This window comes from Trachurus japonicus, chromosome 10 (genome assembly GCF_045865225.1).
Source record: "Trachurus japonicus isolate A0001 chromosome 10, Traja_1.0".
NCBI lineage: Eukaryota > Metazoa > Chordata > Actinopteri > Carangiformes > Carangidae > Trachurus > Trachurus japonicus.
Window position 1 is genome coordinate 18494969 of NC_140916.1, and position 26946 is coordinate 18521914.

Consider the following 26946-nt stretch of genomic DNA (forward strand, 5'->3'; position numbering starts at 1 on the left):
AGAGCCACACATCCCCGCAGCCACAGAGAAATAATAATTCATATCACTGTTTGCAGTAAGCACACTGGTTTATGTTATTGCTGTAATATGTGTATTGGTATGGTGCCATCAGAATAAGAAAGTCAGTTGTAGAGTTTTAATTATTATGCTTTAAGTTACAGGAACTTTGTTTTAAAAGTTGAACCTGAAATCCCACTTTGTGTTTCACTAGTTCTGTCAGTAACTGGACTTCGGTCTGTTTCACCAGCTGCTGTCAGTCGTCCTCTGCCTCTGCCCATCCCCTCTGTCCGTCCCTCTGTGATGATGCGGGGTTTCTTTTGTCTCTCATCTCTGACCTCAGCAGGTTTGTTTCTCTGCCCATAATCCCTCTCCTGTGGGCGCCAGCGTATAAAAGGCAGGGGCGCACTCCGAGCCACACACACTTTGAGTGAGGCTCGGCGCAGGCATCGCACACACAGACAGGTAAGGTGCACACATGCGTATACAGCACTGTGAAACCTGCTGGTGTGTGGAGATACAAAGCAGGAGAGAGACACAGTGATCGATATACTTTATCATTTTTACACATCCCTTGGACTTTGCCACGTGGTTGTATCCCTCTCTCTGAGTTGTTTCTTCTCTCTTTCCATCCAGTAATCATGTCCAGTGGAGATAAGTCCAAGACTTCTTCCCAGACCGATGGGAAGGCTGCTCAGAGCAAGAAGTCTGAGATGGGAATGATGGCCTACAAGGTGGGTGCTCTGCAATGTGACAGAGAAATCTAAGGAACGTTATGTTTCATTGTGTTGTACTGACTTGTATGTGTGTGTGCATCTCGTCTCCTCCAGATGTACGTGTTCGACCAGGAGAACTTCCAGGGTCGCATGATCGAGATCAGCAACGAGTGCATGAATGTGTGTGAGATGGGCATGGACCGCGTGCGTTCCCTGCGCGTCGAGTGCGGACCGTAAGTATCTCAAAGGAGACACATTATGCACTTTTCACATTATAAACACACATGCAGCCCGGGCATCGACAACCTCATGACGTTGTGTGTCCTCTGCAGCTTCGTGGGCTTCGAGCAGATGAACCTCTGTGGCGAGATGTACATCCTGGAGAAGGGCGAGTATCCTCGCTGGGACTCCTGGAGCAACTGCCAGAAGAACGACTACCTGCTGTCCTTCAGGCCCGTCAGAATGGTGAGTGGGAAAAGAAGACTCATTTTTACAGTTTCACTCCTCTCTTTGGCTTCAGGCTCCTCTCTAACCTCATGTTCTTCCATGGTTCTCTCTCCTCCAGGACCCTGAGAAGCACAAGATCTGTCTGTACGAGGTCGGAGAGTTCAAGGGCCGCAAGATGGAGATCATGGACGATGATGTCCCCAGCCTGTTCTCTTACGGCTTCACCGACAGAGTGGGCAGCATCATGGTCAGCTGTGGAACGTGAGTGTCTGCTGCAGATGGTTGCAGCTTAAAATATCAGGTTCAGACTTTAAAAGAAAAAAAAAAGAAAAGACGCTAACTCATCCTGTTGCTTGACACCTTTCCTCTGTTTTTTTCTCTCCCCCAGCTGGGTGGGATACCAGTTCCCTGGATACCGTGGTAGCCAGTACCTGCTGGAGAAGGGCGACTACAGGCACTTCAACGAGTACGGTGCCCGCCATCCCCAGTTCCAGTCCGTGAGGCGTATCCGTGACATGCAGTGGCACCAACAGGGCTGCTACACCATGGCCAGCAAGTGAGGCTCAGGGAAGGAGAGAAAGAGAAAGAGCGGAGGTGAGGGAGAGGGGCGGAGGAAGAGGGAAAGGGGGAGAGATGTCTGAGTACCTTTAAACGGTCTAGGATCTAAAAGCAGTGAGGGGAAGAGTGAGGATCTAGATCTGCCCCCCGATCGGAGACAACACCTCAGTGGAAGGAACATCCTCCATTCCTCTCTGTCTCTACTTTTCTCTTTCTCCCCTATGGGCTGAGCTTTGCTTTCCCCCCTTTTTTCACCCTTTTTTTTAGTCCCTCACTCCATTCCCCTCCACTGTCCTCTGAGACACCGACGAGGGAGCACAAAGCCTCTTGCTGTTTTACACTCACAATTCATGGCTCAGGGTATGATGCACCATGGGAAACGTCCCTCGAGCCCCCTTCTCCCCCGTCTTCTTGCCCCTGTGCACTGCACACTCTCTCTGCTGTACAGAATCCTGGCCAAGTTTTCAATAAAATGGAAAATCTTGATTTCAAAGATGTTGTCTTTGTTGCTTATTACTGAAAAATCACCCATGAAAATGTGAACACAACTGATAAAATAAAATATTAAGATTAATAAAAAAATAATCAGATTTGATTGATCATTGGTTTTCCGAAGCTCACTATTTTGGATTGCTAACTCGACACCAAATGTTATTTCATGCCCCTCTTCAAACTTCACAAAATATTGTGAACCAATAGTTATTTATTTGGTTTTCCTTGTGGCCATAGTAAGGCAAATAACCAATTATATAATACCTAAATGGATAAGGGTATAAAAAGGATAGTGACAAAAAAAAGAAAAAGTTAGTTAAAAAAATTAGTGCAGCCTGCAAATGCTGCCTCCCACACTCTAGTAAAATACATAATGCTGTGCTGGTTCCCACACTTTCCTGACATGACCGCCCTTTGAAAAAAGAAAAAAAAAACACCCCCACTGACCCCGACACATGAACAACAACACAGGGAAATTACAGGACAAACAAAAAGAGGAAAGTTGATTTTATCTACACTGTACCTAACTAATGCCAATTCCCCCTTACATGTTTCTTGATAAGTTTCCAATTTACAAATAAAAAAATGCAAAGTAAATGTAGCGATCAAGACCAAAATGACACTGAATAATGAGTGCAAAACACACATCATCACTTATGTGTAACCAGAGTCCTGAAGTCTGGTCAGTGTTTTGATGAATGAGTTTGACTTTATATGGTTGAAGTGGGACAGAGAGAGTAGAGATGTTGGATATTAACACTACCTACATTGTCTGAAAACTGACCACATGCGTTACTGTTTATACTTCAACATGATTTATGACCCATTTATAGAACAAAGGTATATTAACAATTTTTAATTAATGCATTTAATTTTCTCCGATGTGAAAATCTGTGACTGTCCATGACAGAGAGCTGTGTCCTGGGCTGAACTTGTGTCCTTTATATTTATTTATTTTGCCAGGTTTCAGCTTCATTCGTGGAAAACAAAGAGGTCTTAATATTCTTAATAAAAGATGCAGCGTTGCATTATCCTTTAAAAACAATGCCAGTTTTAACAGCAACATCAGAACAGATTAATCTCAGCTAAATACTGTTTAATATCTGTGTCCATTCAAGATGGGTTCTGTTGCAACTTTCAAGTTTAGATGTAACACAAGTGAGGAAACCTTTTGCTAAATATGTTCATGTTTATGCATACCTTCAGACTTGTTTGGAGCAGTTGTTCCTCTTAAAACCTTTCTACACACTGTGTTTACCTCAGCACAGACAGTGCACGCTCCTGTTTAAGCCCCAAACTTCTTCTCTCATGCCAATGATCTCCTCACTGAGTACTGTACACCATAATGTTCACTTTACAAACTCTGTATCTAATTGATAAAATCATTAGACGTTCAATTTTCATGTTTCTCTTTAATGAAAAAAACTTTAGTATTTTACAAACAAGATTTTACACTCAAAGGACAAACACAGATATATAAAAATACATCTAAAAAACACACAGTCTATGAAGCTTTTGATATGTTTCTGCTGTTATAATGCTTTATCGTGTTGCACCGTTCAGATCTGGACAGTCATGTGAGTTGTAGGCTGGATGCTATTTGTCTACTCAAAGCTTCTTCTCTTTTTTTTTCTTTTTTTTAGTTTTCCTTGATTTAATATAAAAATAGAATTTTAGATGCATGCTCCTTAGAGCAGATGAAGAAAGGTCACCACATGTGCAGTGTGTTCTCTTATCCAGCGGTTGCATAATGTCTGTTTGTCCGTCCGACTTGCAGGCAGCTGAACCAGTCAGCGGGACATCATCCGCACAAACTCTGTAAACACAAGACAGAGGAGGAGTGAGGGGGGGAGGAAGAGGATGATGAACTGTCTCTGCCAAAGACGTCCGTCAAGAGCAAAGAGGGTTTATCTCATTACCCTCGAAGTCCACCAGGCCGTCTCCGTTGAGGTCCACGTCTCTTAGGATCTCGTTGATCTCCCTGTTGGTCACTTGTTCTCCCATCAGCTTCTTCATGGCCTCGCGCAGCTCCGTCAGGCTGATCTGGCCGTCACCGTTAGAGTCAAACTGGACACCACAAAGAGAGAGAGAGAGAGATGTCACAGGACAGGTAAGAGGAGGGAGGTTCACCAGAACTGCCCCTGTGTCCCAACAGTTACTGTAGTGAACAGCGTGTTTGTCCTGACCTCTTTGAACGCATCTCGTAGCTCTTTGACCCCAATCATGTCTGCTGTCTCCGCCAGCATCTTCGGTCCCATCAGCTCCACAAAGTCCTCAAAGTCCACTTTACCTCCACCTGCAGGACACACACACACACACACACACACACACACACACACGGTGCCATGGAGCTCAGCTACAGTACAGACAACACATTTACTATTACTATACTACAACTGAAATGGTCATTATGTTCAGTTGGTGTACTGTCTCTGCTCCCACTGTAGTTCTATTCTATTCTGCTATGCCCTGTTCAATTTTATTTTACTGGTTTCTATTCTATTCTATTTCAGTCTGTTCCATTCTGCTATGCTCTGTTCCATTCTATTCTATTCTGCTATGCTGTGTAGTGTTCTGTTCTATTCTATTCTAATGGTTTCTATTCTATTCCATTCTATTCTATTCTGTTTTATTCCAGTCTGTTCCATTCTGCTATGTTCTGTTCTGTTCTGTTCTGTTCTGTTCTGTTCTGTTCTGTTCTGTTCCGTTCTATTCTATGTGACATGTTCTAGGCTGCTATGCTCTGTTCTATTCTATTCTACTGATTTCTATTCTATTCTGTGACATGCTGCTGTACCACTCACAGATCTGCTGGCTCAGCTCGATCAGCTCCATCTCCGTGGGCATGTATCCCATGGTCCTCATACACTCCCCCAGGTCTTTGTGGCTGATGTAGCCGTCTTTATTCTTGTCAAACTCCACAAACGCTTCACGCAGCTCTGGTGAAAACACAGACATTCACAGTCAGCGCTCAGAATAAGACGCTGTGTGAAGCAGAAACACACTGTGCTGTCGTAAGACAAATCATCTCACCATCAATCTCCTCTGGCCTCAGCTCCCTGTCCTGTTGGAGGGAGAAGTTTCACACATTAGATTCTCACTTCATACTCCACAAAACACACACACAAAGAGAGGGGAGGGAATATTTAGAGAGCTTGTTTGGCATAGTAGAGAGAAGTAGACACTGCCTGATTTGAGGCAGTATCACTGCAGCAACACTTGTACAAGCACCTAAATACACACACACACACACACACACACACACACACGCATTTGTAATGTGACACAGGGGCATGTTGAACAAGAAATAAAACCCAAACACAAAGTGACCAAATCAACACAGAACAAATGAATAATGAGCGGGAATTATTATTGAACACATATTTTTATGTGTAACCAAGTCCTGAAGTCTGGACTTTGACTTTATATGGAGTGAGTGAGACATTGTATATTTACATTCATTTCATGTATTATGGTTTATTACTTCACTATCATTTTACTGTAAAATGTTGAGTGTTGGGTAAGCTGCATTACACCAGTGCATCTCCAAATGAAAATCTGTCTAAATCTTTATGGATTAAATTGTATACCACAATATGATATGTATATAAATGTATATGACAATTCATATAGCACACATCACAAGTGGCAACCAGATTAGTTGTGGGTGGTTGCCAGGCAACAAACATCCAGAGATTAGGAGATCTGGGCGGTTTAGTTGGTAGAGATACGTTTAGACACATTCCATACGCTGCATCAACATACCACTCAACCTTTGCGTGCAAACTCGTCTCTACAAAAGTCCACGCCCACAGTGGAATGTGAGATTCAGTCACAGTTTAAAGTAAGAGCTTTGGAGGGGAAATAATACAGGACAAATCCCCTGTGACCATTTTATTCACTTTTTCACTATTGACACGACAAACAGTATTGTCATAAACAGTATCGTCTTTTAAGTCTTTACTTAAAACACATTTCCTTCATTTAGCTTTTCCTGATTTTATCTGACAAACTGATTTCGCCTGGTTGATCTTTTTGCTTCTACCCAGCCCTGCTAGTTTTATTGTAATTTTATTTTATTTTATTTATTTATTTATTTATTTTATCCTCTGTGATTTTATCTTCTTGTTTTAACTGTCTGTGTAAACTCTCTCTTGTTTTAACCGTGATCCTCATTTTTCTCTGTAGTACTTGTTTCTCTGCACTTTGTATTTTCATTTGATAAGTGCTCTATAAATAAAGTTTATTATAATTATTATAATTTGTATTATGAACAGATAGACAAAGTGCATTATAAATGTATAAATGGAGGTCCACTAAGGTCCACTGGCATTCATTCTAGTTAAAAAAAACCATGAAAGGAAAATACCATCAGCTTTCTATAAAATGATGATTTTCACCTACAGACCAACTTCACCGGTTTAGTAAAGAGATGGTAGAACTTTTTTTCCCCAGAGCCACAGAAGCAAACTTGTTCTTTCTAATAGCTAAAACTAATCGACATATATTTTTGTTATCTGTGAAGGAATAAACATGAAACCATCTCTCCCCCTCTTGACACATTTTCATCATTAGACATCTTATAATTTCTCTTTACGTTGTACTTTTTTGGTGCATTAACTATTTAAAGGGAATCTGCATTGAAACGAGCTGTTATGCAGTGACCCAATAGACCTCAGGAGCCCTTTTGGGGCATTTGGGGCAACTAGGTGATTGGACATTTAGCCTTGTCCTCCACTGCACCACACATTTCAGTGTAGCTCCACAAAGCCAGTCAATATTTCCATGGAACTGAATGATCGACCTCTTAAAGCACAAGCGGTGCCAAAAGGTTTGATCGTACGACCCGGACCGGAGGGAGGTGATGTGGTGGGATGACACAGCGAGGGGTCACTTACAATGTGAGGAAGAAGATGAATCGAAACGAGTGGAAAAAGGCTGTGGTGGGGGGGGAGTTTGTGTGAGGACACATCGTGCTGCACACTTTGTGTACATACGAGTGTCTGAGAAAAACCCTGTTTAAGGAAGATGCAGGCCGGGCCCACGATGTTGTGCAGCACGTTGCAGTTCTTCACCAAGGCACCAACGGGATCCTTGAACGTCGGCTTATCCTCCACGCTCTGATCCTTCTCCTGCTCTGGCTGCAGACCCTGCTGGGCCCCTGCCCTCATCTTACCCCGCAGGGACCCCTCCACTACCCCCTTCAGAGACAGACCAGCCTGTTAACCTGCCACGCTCAACATCAGTCACCCACACTGCCTCCATGACTCCTTATACACAAAACAAAACGATCATATCTTTCAAGGGACAAGGTTAAGACCCTCTGTTTTCTAGACATGCAAACATTAAGCCTGGATTACATAAACTGCTTATTATTTCAAGGCAATCCACTCACATCAGATATTTTTCTTGCTGTGTCAAACCGTCTTGATTTCGGGCGTCTCCTTCTCTGTCCGTCCTGCTGCAGTCTTACAATGCTGCCTCTCACTGAGTTCATTCTGATAAGTTTGTTCTCTAATGACTGACGTCTTGTGTCAGTACATAATGCTATTACAGTATAAGAAGTTGCCCATTGTGTCCTTGATTCAAATTTTGACTAACAGCGAGTGGAGGGAAACTTGAAGGGAGACGAGAGAAGCTTCAAAAACAAGCAGTGCAGCAGTTTCACCACACATGTCTGATATTTATAATGAGATAAGACAGAATATTTCAGGCAATTTGGTGGAAAAGTGCCAAAAGCAAGTAAGGGGGCATTGAGTTTGGATTACTTTTTCTACTCTACATACACTGTTTCCAAAGGGCAGTGACAAACTTTGATGCTCCAAGTTGCAGAGATGTTTTAGTCACGCACAGACAACCACACAAATGATAATTATTCATATAAGTTGTCAAAATAAGTGAGTCCAAACAAGTGCTCTTACCTTTGTCACTGTGTCTTTCATAGATGGTTTGGTGCAGTTACCCATTACCAAACCTCCACCAGTCAACAGCCTCTCTCACTCGTTTCCTCCCTCGCTCACTATCAGACACTTTGCTCAGTTCTTTATTTGTTTTTCAGCTCCTCTTTTCCCTTTATTTTTTCATCCGCCTTTGTCGCCTCAGAGGAGCAGCTAAGCTTCGAGCTCTGAACTCAGACACAGCGGCTCTGAGCGTCCCATGCTGGTCGCTACCCGTCACGTCTGATACCACAGAGATGAAAACCAGCTCTAATCCACACAAGAGAAATCCTCGACGACTCCACCCATGTCTGTGTGCGATCCAGACTCCAGAGATGTCACCAAACAAAAAGAAGCACAAAGCCAAACAACATGAAGAAGCTCAGCTGAAACCAGTTCACTCACAACATCACTCTCTCTTTTCTCTTCACACTTATCAACATTTTGACCCCCGCCTGTTCTCTCTCTCCCCAGCCTCCCTCTCCTTCTCCCCCTCATTCACATGTCACATCAGCATCCAAATGAATTCATCAACAGCATGAGGAGTTTCAGAGGGAGAATTAAGAGGACATAAACAGAGAGGGATTAATCCCTATTTTAGATTAAAGGGGAGGATGGGGTGGTAGAGAGAAAAAAAGAGAGGAGGGGATACAGTAAAGAGATGGAGAGGAAGAAACAAAAAGAGAAACTGACCTCAACTTGAACTTTGAACATGAACTCTACATCCTATCATCTTTATTTCCCGTTTATCTCCTCCTTATCCTGCTGCCTTTTTCTAAGCGAAAGATCAGACTGGACTAGGGCATTAACATACAGTACAGTATATAGTACTGCAGCTACGTTAGGAAAATGGTGCATCAACTTTACACAAAAAACATGTTGCACAACAGCAACTAAACAAAAAACTAAAATGCATGTATGAACTATTACAAACTCTAAAGAATGGTGGCAGATTATAAGTGTAAATGTGGGCATGAGCTTGTTAGGGCTAGGGAAACAACAGGGCGGATTTGCTTGCGAAACACAATTTTTCATGACTTTAGAAATTTAGTTTCAATATCCACCAGTCAACTGTCAACTTGTCAAACCATAAAAAACAAAAAAAAAGTCATAGTTTCTTTAAAAGCTTGTTGTAGATTCACAGAGATTCCCTCTGAGCTGTGAGTCCAACCCCCCACCATGAGCACTTGGAAATGTCTAAAGTTTAAATTCTTCTAAAGCCTCCAACTAATGAAAAAGCACCACAACACTTAACTGAAACACTTCAATGAAAGGAAGCTTATGCAAGACGCTGCGAGACTCAGAGTTTTACTGGTGTGAGAATCATTATCTGGTGTGGGGTCGGGGGCATTTGTCTTAGCAACTGCAAATAAACCCTGAACAAGCAATAACTTCTTTTCTTGGCCACTTGGGGGCAGCAGAAACAAAACTGACATAGCACTATAGGTTGAAAGGATGAACATGTTATATTAAAAGAGAGTTATTTTACACATCCAGTTGTTATGAGCAACATGATAATCCATTTCCTATTTCTTTCTTTCTTTCTTTTTTTTTTTTTGCTGTTTGGCACTAAGCAGTGTACAGAGGGTTTATAGAGACTTGAATTGTTGTCTGCTGTGGCCAATAATGACACTATTTTCATTGTTTTCACGTCATTATTTGACACATTGTTATTATCAGTTATAGCCACTTGAATGTTTCTAAAATCGGCCAATTCACACATATTTTTGCTGTCAACCATAAAATCCTTGTAATTTGTCACTTTTTCTGGCTGATCAGGGCTGCAGTGTTCAGTTGACCAATGCTGGAAAATTTATGTACATGTCCTCTTCACACAACAGGTGAATAAGAACTGATATAGAGAAGCAACTGAGATGTTTGTGAAGCAACAGTCCCACATGCATTTATAGCGTCTTGTAAGAAGCAGCCATCACCACTAGAGGCCACTTTTGGGCCAGTCTAATCACTGGATTTTTATCTGACAGCTGCAGCGGTGAAGACCTCAGACAGTGATGATACAACAACATCTACTCTCATCAGAACTTGTAGACAGATTGAGCCTTCTGTGACTGATGTAAAAAGCTTAACAGCAACAAGTGTGAATTAAAAATTACCCGGAAATGTTCTTAAGCAGAAGAACACACAGCAGATTGTTTGGTCTGGAAAGCTCTAATTGTGTGTTTTATTTGTCCAGCAGGAAAACAAGTCCTAGAATAACACCACAGCATCCTTCAAATCAATGTAAACATATGAAATGGAAATGACATTTGCTTTCAGTTTACTCTACAACATATTTTGAATTAAAGTAGTGACATTGACCTTCTATTAAACCAGTTGTCTTATCTTAATTAAAAAAATATATTTACACTAAGATTGTTATTTTCTTCCACAATAAGCCCTAAATAGGAAACATGAACAGAACAGCTTACTGTTAAACAAATCATTTTTGTTTTTGTTGATATGTAGCCTAATTATATGCACAAACGCATTTTGAAACACATATAAGCTGTATTTGTTGCATATGTGAAATTTTAATCTATCTCCAATGTAAGATCTGAAGTACAACAGACGTGAGAGGATTTAAACCTGAACATGTTTGCAATCTGAATTCAGGTAAATTATGATTTTTGTGATACTTTTTTGTAATTCATTCTGGAAGTTATACACTTTTTATCATATTCTTCTCGCTCATTTGGATGGAGACTAAAAAGATAAACCTTTGATACACATTTTCAACAATGTCCACAAAACTGACCAAAATGAGAGCAAACTTTATGGCTGAGCTGTTTTGTTGAATTGTGTTTGATTATAGATGTTCCCCTGAGTGTCTTTTCTGCATTCTTTCTCACAAATATACAGCTCATCACCACAGAAGCACAAAGTCCAAAATCTCTTCCCCTCTGAGACTTTTTTGAACTTTAAAAAGAGAAACTACATCAGTCACTGTGTATTACAGTAGTGAGGAACAACAACTGCACAACTCAGCACATCTTCATCTACCACATGAACTGCGTCTCTCTTTGAGCTCCTTCATCGTCCTACCTCATAGTTTTGTGTTCAGCATCAACCGACACCAGCAACTGCATCACTAACCCACACAACCAATACCATTAAGCCTGATTAATTACCTGGCCGACTCTCTCTGGTTTCAATTAGTCACACAAATGAGATGCTTACTATGTCCACACACACACACACACACACACACACTCATTATCATCATCAAGTTCATCGCAAAGGTGCAACAATGAGCTAAGTCCAAAACAAAGAGCGCAGAGTCACATTACCTTACTGTTGCCCATCACACACACACACACACATACTGCTGAGGCACATAGTGTGTGTACAGTATATGAAAAACACATAACTGCTGGTGTGACTGACTTCTGTCATTCATTCTGATAATCAATAAAAAGTGATATAGACGAGCATGTGTGTGTGTGTGTGTGTGTGCGTGCATGCGTGCGTGCGTGCGTGCGTGCATGTGTGTGTGTGTGTGAGCAGGTAAACCATCTGGTATCAGATGTAGCTAGTGTCCAGTAACATGAGCTGTCAATCAGAGAAAGACTGGAGGAGGCAGAAAGGAAGGAATGAGGGAACGAGGGAAGGAAGGAAGGAAGGAAGGAATTCAGAATTCAGCTTTAGCTCCTATTTGAGCTGTTTTATGAGTTATTCTTTTTTTTTTCTTCTTCTTCTTTTATTGAGCATCTGTTCTGGCTAAAATATTAACCTCCCAAGCACAATTGTCAAATAATCAAAGTGAAACAGAGGAATAAAGTAGCACAATTCCACCATCGCAGAGTGGAAGGAGATACTGTAGCCCTAAAACTCTGCGGTGTGTGTGTGTGTGTGTGTGTGTTATATACATGCCTTATTTTCATGCATGTAATTATTTAATTTCCTAAACAGAATCATGTGAATTAACACAAATAACAACGAAGACACAGACTTTCAATAACTGGCTAATTTCCAGTCAACCAGTATTTGTGTAACATGAAGAGTCTGAAGTATGAGCGAACAGCAGGTCAGCTGATCACGCAGAAATATTGTTAATCAGTCAAAAAGAGAAGAAACATCATTATCAGAAATAGATAATGAATTTATAGTCATTTGGTTTTAAATTGATCAGATCTTTGAAGGGAATCAACAGCAGTCTTAGGACCACCACAATCTAAAATAAGTACTTAGTGTAATGGAGAAATGACAGATATATTACTATTATTCAATCAGCAACCAGCATTTCAATGATACAATAAAACATTTTTATCTTTAGTAATGCATTCAATCGTATAAGATAATAATGTTAAAATCTTTAATCTGTTTATCAACTACATGTAAAAGGAGCATAGGATGGAAATACACTATTTGACTAAAGATGAGGTTCTCTGCAGGAAACTGTAAGGAGATAGTTATGATGAGACTCAAGTGTCATCAGATTAGTTATGATGTCGTATTATTTATAACTGTATTTGTTTTATGAGACGATAAGTGAAATGTTACTTTAGGAGGAGATTTTCTTCCAGCTCCGTCTGTTTCAGTTCAGTTCAGATCCGCGTGTGGGGGCTGAGGGTCTCTGAGTGGACCACATGCTCACTGTCGACGGCTTGGCTCGCTTCGTGCTATAACGCATCAGCTGTCAAAGGGAGGTTCAGGGACCCCGAGGGACCCGGCAGCGCAGCGACAAAAAGAGATACATCTCTTCTCTCCTGTCTCACTCACTCACTCACTCACTCACTCACTCACTGGAAGATGTGACTCTTTCTTCATGTGTTGTCCTTCAGGGTCAAATTGACCCAATATGTTTCCTTCCTCCATCCTTCCTTCTTTCCTTCCTGGCTTTCTCCCTTCCGTCTTTCCACAATCCTTTTTCCCTTCCTTCTTTCCTTCCTTCCTTCCCTTCGTCCTTACTTCTGCTTCTTCTTTTGATCCAGTTGACATGATCTGTTCCCTATATACCTCCTTCTTTCTTTCCTTCCCTTTTCCCTTCCTTCTCACCTCCCCTCTTCCTTCCTTGAACAAATCTGTTCCCACTCTCCAACTTTCTTTACTTCCCTTTTCCCTCCCTTCTTTCCACAATCCTTTTTCCCTCCCTTCCTTCCTTCTTCCTTGAACAAATCTGTTCCCTCCCTCCATCTTTCTTTCCTTCCTTTTTCCCTTCCTTCTTTCCACAATCCTTTTTCCCTCCCCTCCTTCTTTCCCTTCGTCCTTACTTCTTCCTTCCTTTTTGACTCAATTGACCCAATCTGTTCCCTCCCTCCTTCTATCTTTCCTTCCTTTTTCCCTTCCTTCTTTCCTCCCAATTTTTCCCTTTGTCCTTCCTTCCTTCCTTCTTTCCCTTCATCCTTTCTTGACCCAGGAGGACAACAGGATGGTTAAATACCAAAAATAAAAAGGTTTTAAAAACAAACATCTAAAGTGACTCAGCAGCAGGAAGTGAGTAGGGTTTTAACTTCTGTGTAATCTCTTTTGATTTTATTTTCATACACACACACACACAGAACCACTTTCTCACACTACTGATCTGACCCCGGGGTGACAGATGCCGTAACCCTGTAGCCATATCGTGCGGTGTCGTGTGTCGCCGCTTTGCCATGTGAGTGATGGGATGTGATTCGATACCAGGCTGATACAATGGGCTGCAGCAGAGACAGGGTGTTCATCAGATCCCCGGCTGACTATGGCTGTATCTGTTACGGATTACACTTAATGTTTGCCAAAGTAAAGGAGCTTAAATCATCCCAAACACACGCTATCTCCATCCTTAGCTTTAGCCCGCGTGGTGCTTTGCAGCTCCTGCCATTTCCCGGAAGGAGGCGGGGTCAAACAAGGAGGTAAAAACAGTTAATATTTTGTGTTGCCGTGGTGACTTCAGCTTCATGCAGCTCTGCCATGTGAGATGAGAGAGGTCAGGGGTGTGGATGGAAGAGATGGCAGGATCACAACTGGCCTTTAAAGTTGAATTGGAGGCTTAGAGTTTCAGCCATTGGCGAGACATTCAATCAGATGGAAAACTTGATGCAAGCACACACACACATTCTTGGTCTTCATATTGAGACACACAGAGACACAGCAGAAGACGATAGAATTTGTCATTTATGTGACATCCAAGAGCTGGAGAATGAAATTCATTTTGTGTTCTACTGTCCTTTCTATGACTCTATAAGACAAAAAATGTTTAGTAAGGTAGATCCAAATAACAAATTTGTGTGGTTAGACAATGCTGAGAAGCTAAAACATCTTTTTCAGTTGAATATATTTGCATTTTCTTTATTTCTTGAAAAGGCTTCGGCAATGAGACGAAGAGCGATATATAGTTGAGTACTGAAAGTAATCTTAAATTGTTTATTTATGTCACACCTGTGTGGCAGGTAACACCAACAGGAAGGACTGTCCAGTCTTTTTTTCTTGTATTTGTCATTAAATGTGTCTTGTAATCCCATACGGGATGGGCCACAGTGGTAGCATGACACGAAAATAGAAAATCAATTATTTCATTCATTCATTCATTCACACGTCGAAAAAGTGACTCCTTTATATGATGTATAATATATCTCTGAGTTTAAATAAAGGTTATGAAATGAAATATGCACACACATATATGACCTTCTGACTCACACACACACACACACACTGCAGCAGAGGGTCCCTACCTGTCCAAACACAGAGTCCACTATGGGCAGCAGGTCGACTGGCTCCACCTCCTCCTTCTCCTTCTCCTTCTCTCTCCTCTGAGATCCCTCCATCATCTCCTCCAGCTGCTCCTCCAGCATGTCTTCTTCCTCAGCTGCCGCCGCCGCCGCCGCCGCTGCCATCGTCTGGGGCAACTGACTGGGTTTCTGATGGCGAGGAGGAGGAGGAGGAAGAGGCTGAGTGGCAGCGGTCTGAAAATCTCCCCCGCCGCCCCCTCCTCCCTGCCCGATGCTGCGCTTCCTCTGCTTCTCCATCTTCTTCTTGATAGCTGCCTGCACCTGAGGTGGAAGCAGGAAAATGAGACTTGTGGAGCGTGTTCACTCATAGATGGATGTCAGTCTTTTACTGTCTTTATAATTATTGACACTTTGTCGTGTCTTGAGCCACAATAAAGTTTATAATGAAAGTGACAAAGACACAGCAACACATAATGGAATATGAAAATAAAAACAGGCTCTGAGCTTCATGCAACATCATTTCATGGGTTCTTCAGATGTAAGAAGTTTTCTGAACCCATAAAGAGGCATTTCAAGTATTTTCATTGATCCTAAAACTTAGCAGTTTTCCAAACATGGAAACACATATTTTTCACTGCATATAAACAATATTTCCTCAATTACATCAACAGGCCTGTACAGTATAACTGGATTGAAATGCCTGTGACTTTTAATTGAATTTGATGGAGCACCATCAAGACGTTCTGCAAAACTGTGAGCAGAAGAGTAGAAGAAAAGGTGTTTTAAGTACAAGAGAGGGAGAATTATACACACATATACTATATACTTCGTGCACACACATACACACTAGCTATATATGCTATTTGTATAAAAAAAAGAGACACCACACACACAAACACACACACACACATACCTGTTTTGCACTCCTCTCCGGTGGCGTGCTCATGGCTCCAGCACCGCCTCCTGCGGCGGTCGGCTCTCGAATGATCATGAACATCTCGGTGTCACAGGCTCACACACTCCCTCTCTCTCTCTCTCTCTCCCTGCCTCCCTTGCTCGCCCTCCCCCTCCTGAGCTCTCTCAGTCCCCTGCTTTTTCTCTCCTCTACAGTGGCTGCCTCTTATTTATATGTGCTAAAATTCCCAACAGAGTCAGCTAAAAGAAGTCATTAGACTTTGTTTTTTTCCAGTTTCTCTTCAAAATTTAAGATTTAAGGATAGTGATGCGGAGGCAGAGAGTTGCTTCTTTGATCAAGAAGAAAAAAATAATGAATGAAAAGATTCCAGTAAAAAAAGAGAAAAAAAGGCTAAAAAAAAGTTCTCCTTTTCCTCTATTTTCTCCTCTTTTCCTCAGTGTTGCGCCCTACCTCTGCCTCTGTCCATATCGCTCCCTTGGCTTTGTGCAGGTGAGGAGGTTTTTATCATCAGCTGTTGTCCTGACTCTGGGATAGAGTTCCTGCACCTCTGCCCCTGCTTGCTATCTCTTGGTCCTTTAGGTGACACTCTATACCTCCTGAACTTTACCTCCCTTGCGTTATCTACCTGTAACTGGTCGACCTATCTCTCTCCTTCTCTTCCTCCTCCTTCCCCCCCACCCCTTCATCACAGGTGAACACTCCTCCTGTTGCCTTGGAGCCCGTTGTTAGCAGCTACCTATTCATCCTTTGTGCAATGTGCTTCTCCTTCTCCTCATTCTCATTCTTCTCCTTCTTCACCCATCTCTACATCAAAATCTTGTGTTTTTTCTGTCTCGCTTTTCTTTAACTTCCTTAACATTCATCTCAGAATTGCCTTCACCCCATCCTCTCCTCTTCTTCGTCACCGTCAGTAATCCTCATTGCTCCCCATACTGCTCTGTTCCCTATCCCCCTCAGTGTATCTGTCCTCAATCCCCTGTCCTCCCCGTTGTCATATTTGGAGTCTTTGTTGTCACACAAATTGGATTTTTTTTTTTTTACAGAGGTGCCCAGGTCAGCTATTCATTTAGTGACAGGCAGAGAGAGAGAGAGAGAGAGAGAGAGAGCTGCTACAACAACAAACTCAGCAGCTATGTGATGATGACAGACTTTTTGTTGAGCTATAACACATCTCTTCGGTGTTGTCCTGCATGCATAATCTTATCCAACAAGCATGGCTGAGCACACATGCACACACAGGTGAGCATGCCACCACTGACCTCTATTTTTAGATGTGAATGTTCACACAAGCATGGAAACATATCATTGTGCATCACTCTAAAACAGCCCTATATAGCACTGTGTCTTTTTTTTTTTTTTTTACCAAAGGCACCAATTCCACTAAAAGCATCACTTTTCGATAAAATAAAACATCCCATCAGTGTTTCCCCAGCTCTTTGCAGCAGTTAAACAGGGATGCTGGCGGGTGTTTGGCAGCTTTGAGCTGATGAAGCGTCTCACCTTTCCCCCTTTTTTCCCCTTAACTGCCTCCCGTGAAATCTCCCTCCATTTCTCTCTCTGTATCTCCTCTTAACCCGCATTAAACATTTCTCATTCAAACTAGAACTCCAACGGTGTATTTTTCTCCAGAGTTTGAGATCATGTATAGCTCAAGCTCCTAATGAGGTTTCCATTTTTCAGGCTGTCTTTCAGCCGCCTCTCTTGTCTCCCTTCAGCCCCTCTCCTCATTGATTATTGATGGGAGAGGAGAGGCAAATTCCCAAGTGGAGGCAGAAAAGAGATCCATTACAGAAAAGCTAAGTTACACCCACCGAGGGTTAAAAATAGAGTTTGTATTCTGGGAAAGGATCAGTCATCTGAGAGAGGAAAGATGAAGGATTAATGAACAAGATGAAAAGAAATATGAGGGATGGACAAAAAAAGAGATTTTCTAGGAAAAAGTGTCAGAAAAAAAGTTTTCTATTGAGGAGAAACTTGTATCACCTCGGCCTTATCTTTTGCCTTAACACGCCCTTGACAGCAATCAAAGACGGGATGGATGACAGGAGTGGCCGCTGAGCAGTAATGTAGAAGTGAGGGCTTGTGTTACTGCTTGTTGATCAGCCTGTGATAATATCTAATTACAGATCAGGACTGTGAGGGGAGAGAGGTTGGGCTGGGCATGACCCCGGCAGGTATAGTCTTCAGACCAGCGGCCTATGGTTAATGTATAGGTAGAAGACACTTGGAGATTAAGCTGACATGGATCACAGATACGTTTTATTTGGGCCAGACTAATCCTCATTACTTATTTGTTCGTAATGGCAGTCAGAGATAATCAAATTGCCCAATTGGCACGGAGGGACTCATTAACCTTGCTTAACTGGATAGTTAAAAAGGAGCACTGTAAGTATCCATGACAAACACCAAACTCAAGCACAGTGAAGTGACACCTAATCAACTGATCATCTGGAGAAACAGGTATTTACAGCCGAAGAACGGGCGGCCATGAATCAAACGTTCAGGTTTTTGTTAAAAAATGAGGCGTTTCCAGTTCTGTATCTGTCGTGTTACATTATTCAGACATAGGTGAGACATTTCCAGATTTTTAGATAAATAATTATAATAATAAATCCAGTAATTGGTTCTATATTCTAAGTGTTGGCATCATCATCATCATCATCATCATCAGATGCATTCTACGACTAGGTACATGTTTGGCTTGGTGTACAGTCATCAACTTTTTCAATGTGATATAGTTAATAGATAAAAGGTTCAGACATATTGTACTCAGTCTCAAAGTATAAAAGCAAGCAGGGTGTTATGAATCAACTCCTTTCTGATATCCAGCCTCTCTCCCTCTCTCTCTCTCTGGGTTTCCTATGCTTTCATGACTTTAAGATCTGGACTTTTGTCCTCCAGGAGATTTGGCCTTGTCTGGTGTCTCCGTCCTTTGTGTCTAAATTCTGTGTTTGAGATTTGCCTCAAGCTTTTTTTTCACATCTCTTTGATGTAGAGGGGAACCTGTGAATCCGGTCGTATGTGTTCATTAGCACACTTGCATACGGTATGTGTTTACAATCTCTCCATAAAGGTGGTTGGAGGTTGTGCAGATTATAAAGCCCCTTGAGCTATGAAAACAAAACATAGAAACCTGACAACAACTAGTCTAAATCGTTATTAATCTGCATCTGAGATTAAAATTTCCTGAAATGCTGAGAGTGGCTTCATAAAAGCTCAGAGCTGTATTTTAAAGGCCACTGCCCGGCACAGTGATGCTTCATTCAAAGCTTTGGTTTTGGGCGCCATCTGGTGGAGTCAAATGTGCCATCGACAACCTCAGTTGGAAATCACAATGTTTCCCCTGGTGATTAATGAAGAATTCTTATCTTATTTTATCTTATCCTAACTTCCAACCTACAAAATCACACAGGGGGAATATGTACATTACATTTTAGAAGTGTAGTAGTGATGGACAAATGTTACAGTGGTGAGAGATGAGAAGATTCCACTATAAAGGCTTACAGAGGTAAAAAATATATTTTTTAATGTGTTATAAACGTTAGATACGTACGTACGTAACAACTACAATAATGACAAGACATAAAAACAGCAGTTATATTGTTAGAAGTAGTTTCAAAACACACAGTAAGATTACTGCAGCAAAACTAGTTTCAATTTCTTAATTCTTTTTTGCAAAGTCTTCACTAGTTAAGTCAGACATTTTTATTTTTTAAAATTTTTTTAGCATTGTGCCTTATCTGCCTTTTTCTGGTGAAGCCAGAAAGGATAAAGGATAAGGCAATTTCCTTATTGTCATCAAATCCCCTGAAAGGACAAAAAGCCAATAATGTGTTGGTACATCTTTCTGTACTAGCTGTTGGCACCAAGCACAGTTCATTAAAGAAAGGATCTTTAAAAAAAATCTTTAATTAAAAAAGAATAGAAAAAAAAAGATAAACCACAAATCTATAGCTTCATCAAAAATAAAAAACCCTGTATTTTTGTTGGGCCAATACACATTTGATTCCTTGATGAGTATTTATGGCAACAGCTTGGTGTTAAAATGACATGTGTCTTTCCCTATTGTAGTTTAATCTTATTTCTAGTTTTGAACTGAAGGAAAGAAGTGAAGGCTCATCATGGGTGAGTCCATCTGATTTCACCTGAATCTCTTCTACTTTTAGCAACAAACCAGTCCTGTAAAAAATTAAAAAAAACATCTACCGCCAGTGTGGTGTTACTATGGTGAGCGGTTCCCAATTGTATCCATTGATAATCGGCCAGGGATTAAAGTACGGGAAAACAGGCTCTTTAAATTTTGCATCATAAAAGGTAAAAAGGTGGCTCATGTCTCCTGCATCGTAAAACGCCACCTCGCCACGGCCGTAGTCCAGGTAGACCCCCACCCTGCGGGGAGGTTTGGAGGGATAAATCAAGCCGTCCTCTGAGTCGGTGCACGCTTCATATTCACTGGTGCCGTCGCCGTTGTCCCTCAGCACCAGGGTCCAGAAGCCGTCGTCCGGGCAGAGGCTGATCTCCTCCTTCCTGTTGACGGAGGCCGTGGCCACACCGAGCCCCCACGCTGTCTTGGAGCCCACCTCCACCTCCCAGTAGTGTCTGCCGGAGGAAAAGGCCTCAGAGCCCAGGACGATGTTGTAGCGAGTGAAGCGCTCCGGGTTGTTGGGCAGGTTTGGCTGGATTTTGCCGACCTGGACACTGGTGCGACACGTGGAAACCCATAAGCAGGGGTAGGCCGAGTCTGGGTTAAGGGTCACCGGGGTGACGGCTGGAAGACCAAACAGAGTTAGAGTTAGAAATGGACAAATAGTACAACAAAGGCGCACTGACAGAGAATCACCCAAGTAAGACTCTTTGACAATGACCTTCAAGATACTGACTGCGCAATTAGTGTAAGACGAGCTCGATAAGAGCATCAGTCCACACGGATAGAGATAAAATATAAATGATACCCTGCGTCAAGATAGAAAACTGTGATGTAACTTGAGGGAATCTTTAATCCTGCCTTCTGTCTACTGTTACAGAATCAACATCATGACATGTCACTGGCAAATGACCTGAAATGCCCTAAACAAGTCTTTGCACAAATGACTTGAGTCTGACAACAGACTAGTTTCAGTTTAGAGAGCAGATACAGTCACGGTTGAACCTCACTGTCCTCCAACTCATCCAGAAAGAGCAGGTTGATACTTGACATAACACGTAGAGAACAAATAGATGAAGGGAAACTCCACCTATTTAACATACCAAAGTCAGTTTATTAGTCACTGAGAAGACCATGTCCTTTTGTATTTTCTCTAGGAATGAACCAGATGAAGTAACATGGAGAGGACGGATGTGGGAAAGTTGATTCAAGGAGTCGTGTCTACAGCAACATATTCAAAATGTTTTGATATCAAATTCTTTAAGTGTATGATAAACAAGAAAGTTGTTCTTGTTCTATGTTGCTAAAATCCTAATATCAAAGGTTATTGGCATAGATTATGCTTTGGAAAGTTACACAATTTAAATGTTATTATAAACATGGTTCTAATTTTCACACTGAGAAAGGTTGAATAAATAAATGTGTACCAGGTTTAATGAATCAAATATTGAAATATAGTTGATTTTTGTTTTACTTCAGTTTTGTTTCTAGTCCAGATTTTTCTGGTGTAGGTGTTTGCAGCCTGAGGACTTGAAATAATGGCCTCAGCATTTCAAAAATCCTGACAGGAGGAGCCCCATAAATCAAACTTCAGGCATGCTTTGTGTGTTGTTGTATAGGATCCTGGGTTTTTGTCGCTTCACCAGCACAAATGACTAAATGAGAATATATCAGGCTCTGCTACAATCATTTTGTATGTTTTTTAATCAGTCTCTCAGAGGCTTCCCACCTTCACGGAAGATAAGAACTAAACTGTTCACGTAGGTGTGTGTGTGTGTGGGTGGTGTGAGTTTTGTGTTTATGTACCTGGCTGAAAAATGGAGCTCATTTTCCTCCAGATCCTGTACTGCAGAGGTCCCAGGAACTTTCCTGACTGCAGATCAACACCCACATCTGGAGGACGCTCAAATAAGCTCTCAGCCCTGAGAGAAAGAGAGAGTAAAAGAGAGAGAGAGAATAAGTTTTAAGCTTACAACAATTCAAAACAAAAAAACAGTAAAGAAATCCACCTTATTATTGTGTGACCCACTGATGACCAAAATTCCCTGTGGACATTTACTTGGCCACGGTCTTTTACCAACTGTATACTTGTGTAAAATATGTATAATATGATGAAAGTCACAAATTCACATGAGTCATAAAGTCTTTATGACCCAGTTCCTCCTCAGGACCACGCGTCAACTATGTGCAACAAAGATGACTCAATAAACCACTATTGCGTCCACTCATCCCGTGCCAACTCAATAACACTGACTTCAGACCAGCCTTTCTCAATGAGTTGTCCGCAAGAAACTCCTAAATTTGTTCAAATCTAATGTTTTACATTAAATTTTATTTTCTCAAACGGTCTGTGAATGACCACAAAGTCTACTGGTGACGTCAATATTCAACCAACAGATATGCAGTGACGGACTGGCACCAAAAAGAGGCCCAGGCATTTTTGACAGAGAGGCTACACATTACACCAACACCATACACAACAGACGTTGTTTTTTTTATGTATACAGCTCCTCTGTATATGTATATGTAAATATATATATATATATATATATATATGGACCACCAAAATTATTTTCAAAGGGGGGGATTGAACCCAGACTGCACTACAGCTTCTGATTGCAAGGGGTTACAATACTACTAAGTGACCTATACGCTGCTCTTGTATCCCAGTACTATTGTGTCCTCATTGTGTCTTTCAAAGTCGACCGGCCGTAACCCAGCCAGCCCCGGCGCCACATCAAAACGGCTGCATCTTCACGCAGCCGTCCCGCCCACATGGCGGCCGTTGTGGCATTTGCCCATATTGCCCTATGGCCAGTCTGTCACTGCTGATATGTAAACACAAACATCATTTGTTGTTCGACTTATTGCAGTGGATCCTTTTCGGACGCTACTTACTCACACAGCTACAGTACGCCGGTTTACAGTTTGTTCGTTTTTTATCAGTGCGACTTTTGAAAAGAAATGTGGATAAAGCTTAAGGTAGCCTGCCCTGGGATTTTACTAAACTGCATCACTTATCTGCTGCTTATTAACTATCAAATATGGACGATGTGCTGGTTGGACATGTAATTTCAAAGAAGAGCAAATGAAGCATGAAGCAAAACAGACACAAGCAAGTGTAAAGTGTAATGACGGTTTACAGTCTGTTTGATGACGTTCAGCTCCTCTTCATTTGCTGTGCAATATATATGTAAAGTGGATGGATGGCCGATAATTACAGGTCTGTAACAGGAAGCGTGGAGGGTGTTGGTCAATAGCCAAGTGGTTTGGGTGCATACCACTGAGTGCAAATTCCCTGAGCAGTGAATCTCCAGTTTGACATGTGGCCACTCTGGTTTTCGACCGTATGTATTCTTTACTGCCCTATCCAATACAAGCATTAAGATGCCTCCTTCCTGGGGTGGTGCGTGGCGCAGTGGTTAGAGCGGCCGCCCCATGTAGAGGCTACAGTCCTCAACGCAGGCGTCCCCAATTCGAATCCTGCGTCAGGCAGACCTTTCCTGCATGTCATTCCCCCTCTCTCTGCCTCCCCCTTTCCTGTCTATCTCACTGTGTTATCAAATAAAGGCAAAAAAGCCAAAAAATATACTTAAAAAAAAAAAGATGCCTCCTTCCTTCACGTGAACTCACCACCGTACTATAGCAGTAGGTTGGTGTTGGGGATGTTTGGGGAGTTAGGTGTCCGGGAGTTTTATTTTAGTGGTTAAGTGAGTTTGAGAAACTGATTGATTTAGACTATTAACTTGGACTGTGACACAGAAATTAGATAGAAATGAATGGGGTCAGTAAGAAATCACTTCCATTTAATTATCTTATTATGATCAAGATGAAACTCACCCTCCAATGAAATCTTTGATTCCCTGAAAAAGAGCAGATCACAACAAGCCTGTGATTACAGATAATGTGTCCGAGTGCACCAACAATATTCTTTGGTATTTCCTCTTGTTGAGAGAAAGGTGAATCATCCGTTCATTCTCATTTCTCACCTTGAGCTGCTCTGGGTTTTCCTCCTCCCTCAGTTTGATGCGAAGCTGGTCGGCCGTGTTTTCCAGTTGGCTGATTTGCTCTGTCGCTTGAGTGAGCGCCTCCTCCAGCATGTTGAGTTTTTCCTCTTTCTGCTTCTGCAGTTTCTCCTTGATGCGCTCCTCCTCCTCGAGAAGGAACTCTTTCAGACGGCCAAACTCCGCCGAGACCAACTCCTCCAGATCTCCAGCTCGCTCCTAAAACAGAGGGAGGAGGTCAGCAAGGACACGAGCTCCAAGAAGAATTTTCCTGCTTCCTGCCTTCTTTCTTTCTTCCTTTCTTTCTTTCTTTTTTTTTCCAATTCAAAGGCAAAACTGTAAATCACACCGTTTCTTTTTCTGTTTTTTTTTCTTTGAGGGGTCATTCTGTTGTAAAAGAATGAATATTCAGTTAACTAAGAAAATAAAAACATTAATGATCAACTTCCCTCATCTTGAAGCTTGATGTTCCTTGAACTAACACTAATACACATAGTTTTACTCAGTTGGTGAAAGCTGAAAAAAAAAAATTCACAGCAAAACTTCTGAGTGACAGAGTGAATAATGTGTTGTTGGTCTTTTTGGGGGATTTTTTCAAATATGTTGATTTACACTTGGAAAGTTACCAAATGCACAGTGGGTGTTTCTTTTACACTGATCATGTCTATACATAAATATCATATTGAGCATGTACCAGTCTTCTGGGTGACGTTTGCATATGTGTTTTGAGTGGAAAAAAACACAGGCACACAGAGATACACAGAAAGAGAAATTAGCATGAAAAGACTATTGACAAACTTCCTCTCTACGTCGCTCACCCACATCCTGTCGTACTGAGAGAGAGACAGAAGTGAAAATCTGTGAGTCTGCACATAAACTGGGTCAAACAGACAGACAGGAAAACCAACAGACAGACGGGCAGGATGGAGAGAGACAGCTCATAGTAGGCAAGAGCACCGACGCTGCACAAACCCTCCGCTCTTCACTCCGATCTCAGTTGAACACACAGTCACAGTCAGTTTCACACACACCTACACAAACACATAGGTGAGTGCCGAAGTGAAAAAAGAGAGAGAGAGAAAAAAGCTGCTGTTATCTCTTAACGTAAGGGTGTGAACATGCAGTCTTTTGTATACACATGTCTGTGTGCACACTGTGTGTCTGTTTCCGTTAAAATGTGAGACTGTGAGAAAGACAAACATGACATGACCTGTGTGAATGTTTATGAACCAGGACCAGACGTCTGTGTTTGGAAAACATGGGATTCACCGGCATGTCCTATGAACAACAATTAGTCAGAGCCTGTTGTGTCACCACTGGACATAATAACGATGAGTCAGCCGTGATTTACATTTGTCAGACAGGTATGGTAGAGGTATGCAGGTGAATGTTGCTATAGCGACCAGAATTTCTGGTTTTATTCAAAGGACAACACACACACACACACACACACACACACACACACACACACAAGTATTGTTGCTTGAGTTACGTTCATGATATTTTCTCTCCCTCTTTCTCTCTTTCTTTCAGGATAAACAATACAAATAGCCCACACACAGATACACAAACAGACACATGTTTGATTTGATACCTTGATGAGGAGGATCTTCTCATTCGTCTCTTTCTGGAAGAGCGTGGCCTCCTCTGTCTGCAGCTGAACCCTCTCCAGAGCCACAGAGAGCTTGTCCTGTTGGTCGGCAGCAGAATTAGAAAATCACATGCAAAACATGGTTAAAAAGTGAGGTCAGTAAACTGGATTAAACTCAAATGAAGAGTTAATTGGATTGGTGCCTGTCTCTGAACAGCAACATTGACCAAAATGGGAGTCATATGATGTGTACACCCTTTCCCAACTGAACGCTCTCTGACCCAAACAAAATGGGAGAGCAGCAACGGTAAACAACGTTTAAGGACGCACAGACAGACAGAGGCCTCTCAGTGAGTCTCCAAACACACTGATGACGGTCAGCTGCCAGGTTAAAAGTGTAGGCTGCTTTTAAGAGCTCACATCGACCTGCTGAATTCTTTGAAAACACAAAGTAACCAAAAGGCTGCTGGAGGAAAACAAGGGGTCGTCTGTTTCCAAAAATACATAAAGTCACGCCTCAGCATCTCTGTGAAAGCCCTGTTTGTTTACACCAGAAAAATTAATAAAGGGTTTGATTTGTTTTTAGGAAGTTATGTCAAACTTGAGGAGCATTCCCATCCTTCACAAAGAGGCGTGTCAAATCATGGTGGAGTGTGGCACTCCCTGAAATATGAGTCCTTGTTTAATCCTGTAGCTCCATATCAGATATTAAACACTAATGTAGCTGAAAACAGAGGAAACAACATAAACAACATTGCTCATCACCTGATCTCCGGAAATGGTGTGTGTGTGTGAGTGTGTGTTTTGTTGGACTCTAAAAATCCCTACCTTGTAGTTCTCAAAAGCCTCGATGATAGGGATGACATTGTGGGTCTTGTGGTCCCGGGACATGCCGCACACCAGGCAGATGGGCAGCTGGTCGTCCTCACAGTAGAGCTTCAGCTTCTCCTCATGCTCCTCACACATATCCATACCCAGGCCCGGCCAGTGCCCGATGGACGTGGCCACACTGCTCATGCTGGACCCGGGCTCCCGTTCCTCCGGCTCCTCCAGCGCGCCCTCGATGTCCCACCCGGTGATCCCCGCCGCCGGGTCCATGGCCCGGGCTCTGCGCACACTGTCCACGACGTTGCACAGGAGCGAGTTGGGCCGCAGCTTCCGAGCGCACGACTTTCGACACTTCGGACAACTCGACAGTTCGTCGGCCTTGGCCTCCCAGCACTGGATGATGCACACCTGGCAGAAGTGGTGCCCGCACTCGAGGATCACCGGATCACGGAACAGCTCCAGACACACCGGACAGGTCAACTCCGACTGGAGCTCCTCAAGCGCGTTGGCCTCCGCCATTCTCGGCTGAACACATAGTCCTGAGAGAGACGTCTGATGGCAACACGGTGACAACTAGAGTAGACTGCTCTTCTTCCGCGCACTGGCAGAGAGGGAGTGGTCTCGGCTCACAGCACAGCAGATGTTTTCACGGAAGAGACAGAGGGCGTGC

General features: G+C 42.3%; 3 protein-coding genes across 4 annotated transcripts; 1 reads left to right on the forward strand and 2 right to left on the reverse strand.

Annotated features, from left to right (window-relative positions):
• The first annotated feature begins 338 nt into the window (after window positions 1–338).
• Window positions 339–2211, forward strand: LOC146979751 (beta-crystallin B1-like). Its single transcript, XM_085789751.1, has 6 exons — window positions 339–462; window positions 634–731; window positions 828–946; window positions 1046–1178; window positions 1279–1421; window positions 1549–2211. Exons 2-6 carry the CDS (start codon window positions 639–641, stop codon window positions 1718–1720), a joined length of 660 nt encoding a protein of 219 aa, XP_085645877.1. The 5' UTR covers window positions 339–462; window positions 634–638; the 3' UTR covers window positions 1721–2211.
• A 1394-nt stretch (window positions 2212–3605) lies between these two features.
• cabp2b (calcium binding protein 2b) lies at window positions 3606–15820 on the reverse strand. 2 transcript variants are annotated; one of them, XM_085789753.1, is made up of 7 exons: window positions 15707–15820; window positions 14797–15114; window positions 5244–5274; window positions 5015–5149; window positions 4397–4506; window positions 4130–4277; window positions 3641–4026 (listed from the first exon to the last, which is right to left on the reverse strand). In XM_085789753.1, the coding sequence occupies exons 1-7, from the start codon at window positions 15788–15790 to the stop codon at window positions 4001–4003; spliced, it is 852 nt and encodes a 283-aa protein (XP_085645879.1). In that variant the 5' UTR covers window positions 15791–15820; the 3' UTR covers window positions 3641–4000. The 2 variants fall into 2 exon arrangements, with proteins under 2 accessions (XP_085645880.1, XP_085645879.1); XM_085789754.1 differs by lacking the exons at window positions 14797–15114; window positions 15707–15820 and adding an exon at window positions 8132–8588 and having other exon boundaries at window positions 3606–4026.
• A 3877-nt stretch (window positions 15821–19697) lies between these two features.
• Window positions 19698–26877, reverse strand: LOC146979753 (zinc-binding protein A33-like). The gene is made up of 6 exons (XM_085789755.1): window positions 26277–26877; window positions 25452–25547; window positions 23843–24076; window positions 23694–23716; window positions 21660–21775; window positions 19698–20477 (listed from the first exon to the last, which is right to left on the reverse strand). The coding sequence occupies exons 1-6, from the start codon at window positions 26793–26795 to the stop codon at window positions 19912–19914; spliced, it is 1554 nt and encodes a 517-aa protein (XP_085645881.1). The 5' UTR covers window positions 26796–26877; the 3' UTR covers window positions 19698–19911.
• Between the last annotated feature and the right edge of the window lie 69 nt (window positions 26878–26946).

Coding starts and splice junctions, on each gene's coding strand:
- LOC146979751 (XM_085789751.1), top strand. CDS start 639: ATGTCCAGTGGAGATAAGTCCAAGACTTCTTCCCAGACCGATGGGAAG. Junction 947..1,045: donor CTGCGCGTCGAGTGCGGACC/GTAAGTATCTCA, acceptor TGTCCTCTGCAG/CTTCGTGGGCTTCGAGCAGA. Junction 1,422..1,548: donor ATCATGGTCAGCTGTGGAAC/GTGAGTGTCTGC, acceptor TCTCTCCCCCAG/CTGGGTGGGATACCAGTTCC.
- cabp2b (XM_085789753.1), bottom strand. CDS start 15,790: ATGTTCATGATCATTCGAGAGCCGACCGCCGCAGGAGGCGGTGCTGGA. Junction 15,115..15,706: donor CGGAGAGGAGTGCAAAACAG/GTATGTGTGTGT, acceptor CTTCCACCTCAG/GTGCAGGCAGCTATCAAGAA. Junction 4,027..4,129: donor CGGCCTGGTGGACTTCGAGG/GTAATGAGATAA, acceptor TTGTGTTTACAG/AGTTTGTGCGGATGATGTCC.
- LOC146979753 (XM_085789755.1), bottom strand. CDS start 26,795: ATGGCGGAGGCCAACGCGCTTGAGGAGCTCCAGTCGGAGTTGACCTGT. Junction 23,717..23,842: donor AAAACCCAGAGCAGCTCAAG/GTGAGAAATGAG, acceptor GCTCTTTTTCAG/GGAATCAAAGATTTCATTGG. Junction 20,478..21,659: donor GAGCTCCATTTTTCAGCCAG/GTACATAAACAC, acceptor TTGGTCTTCCAG/CCGTCACCCCGGTGACCCTT.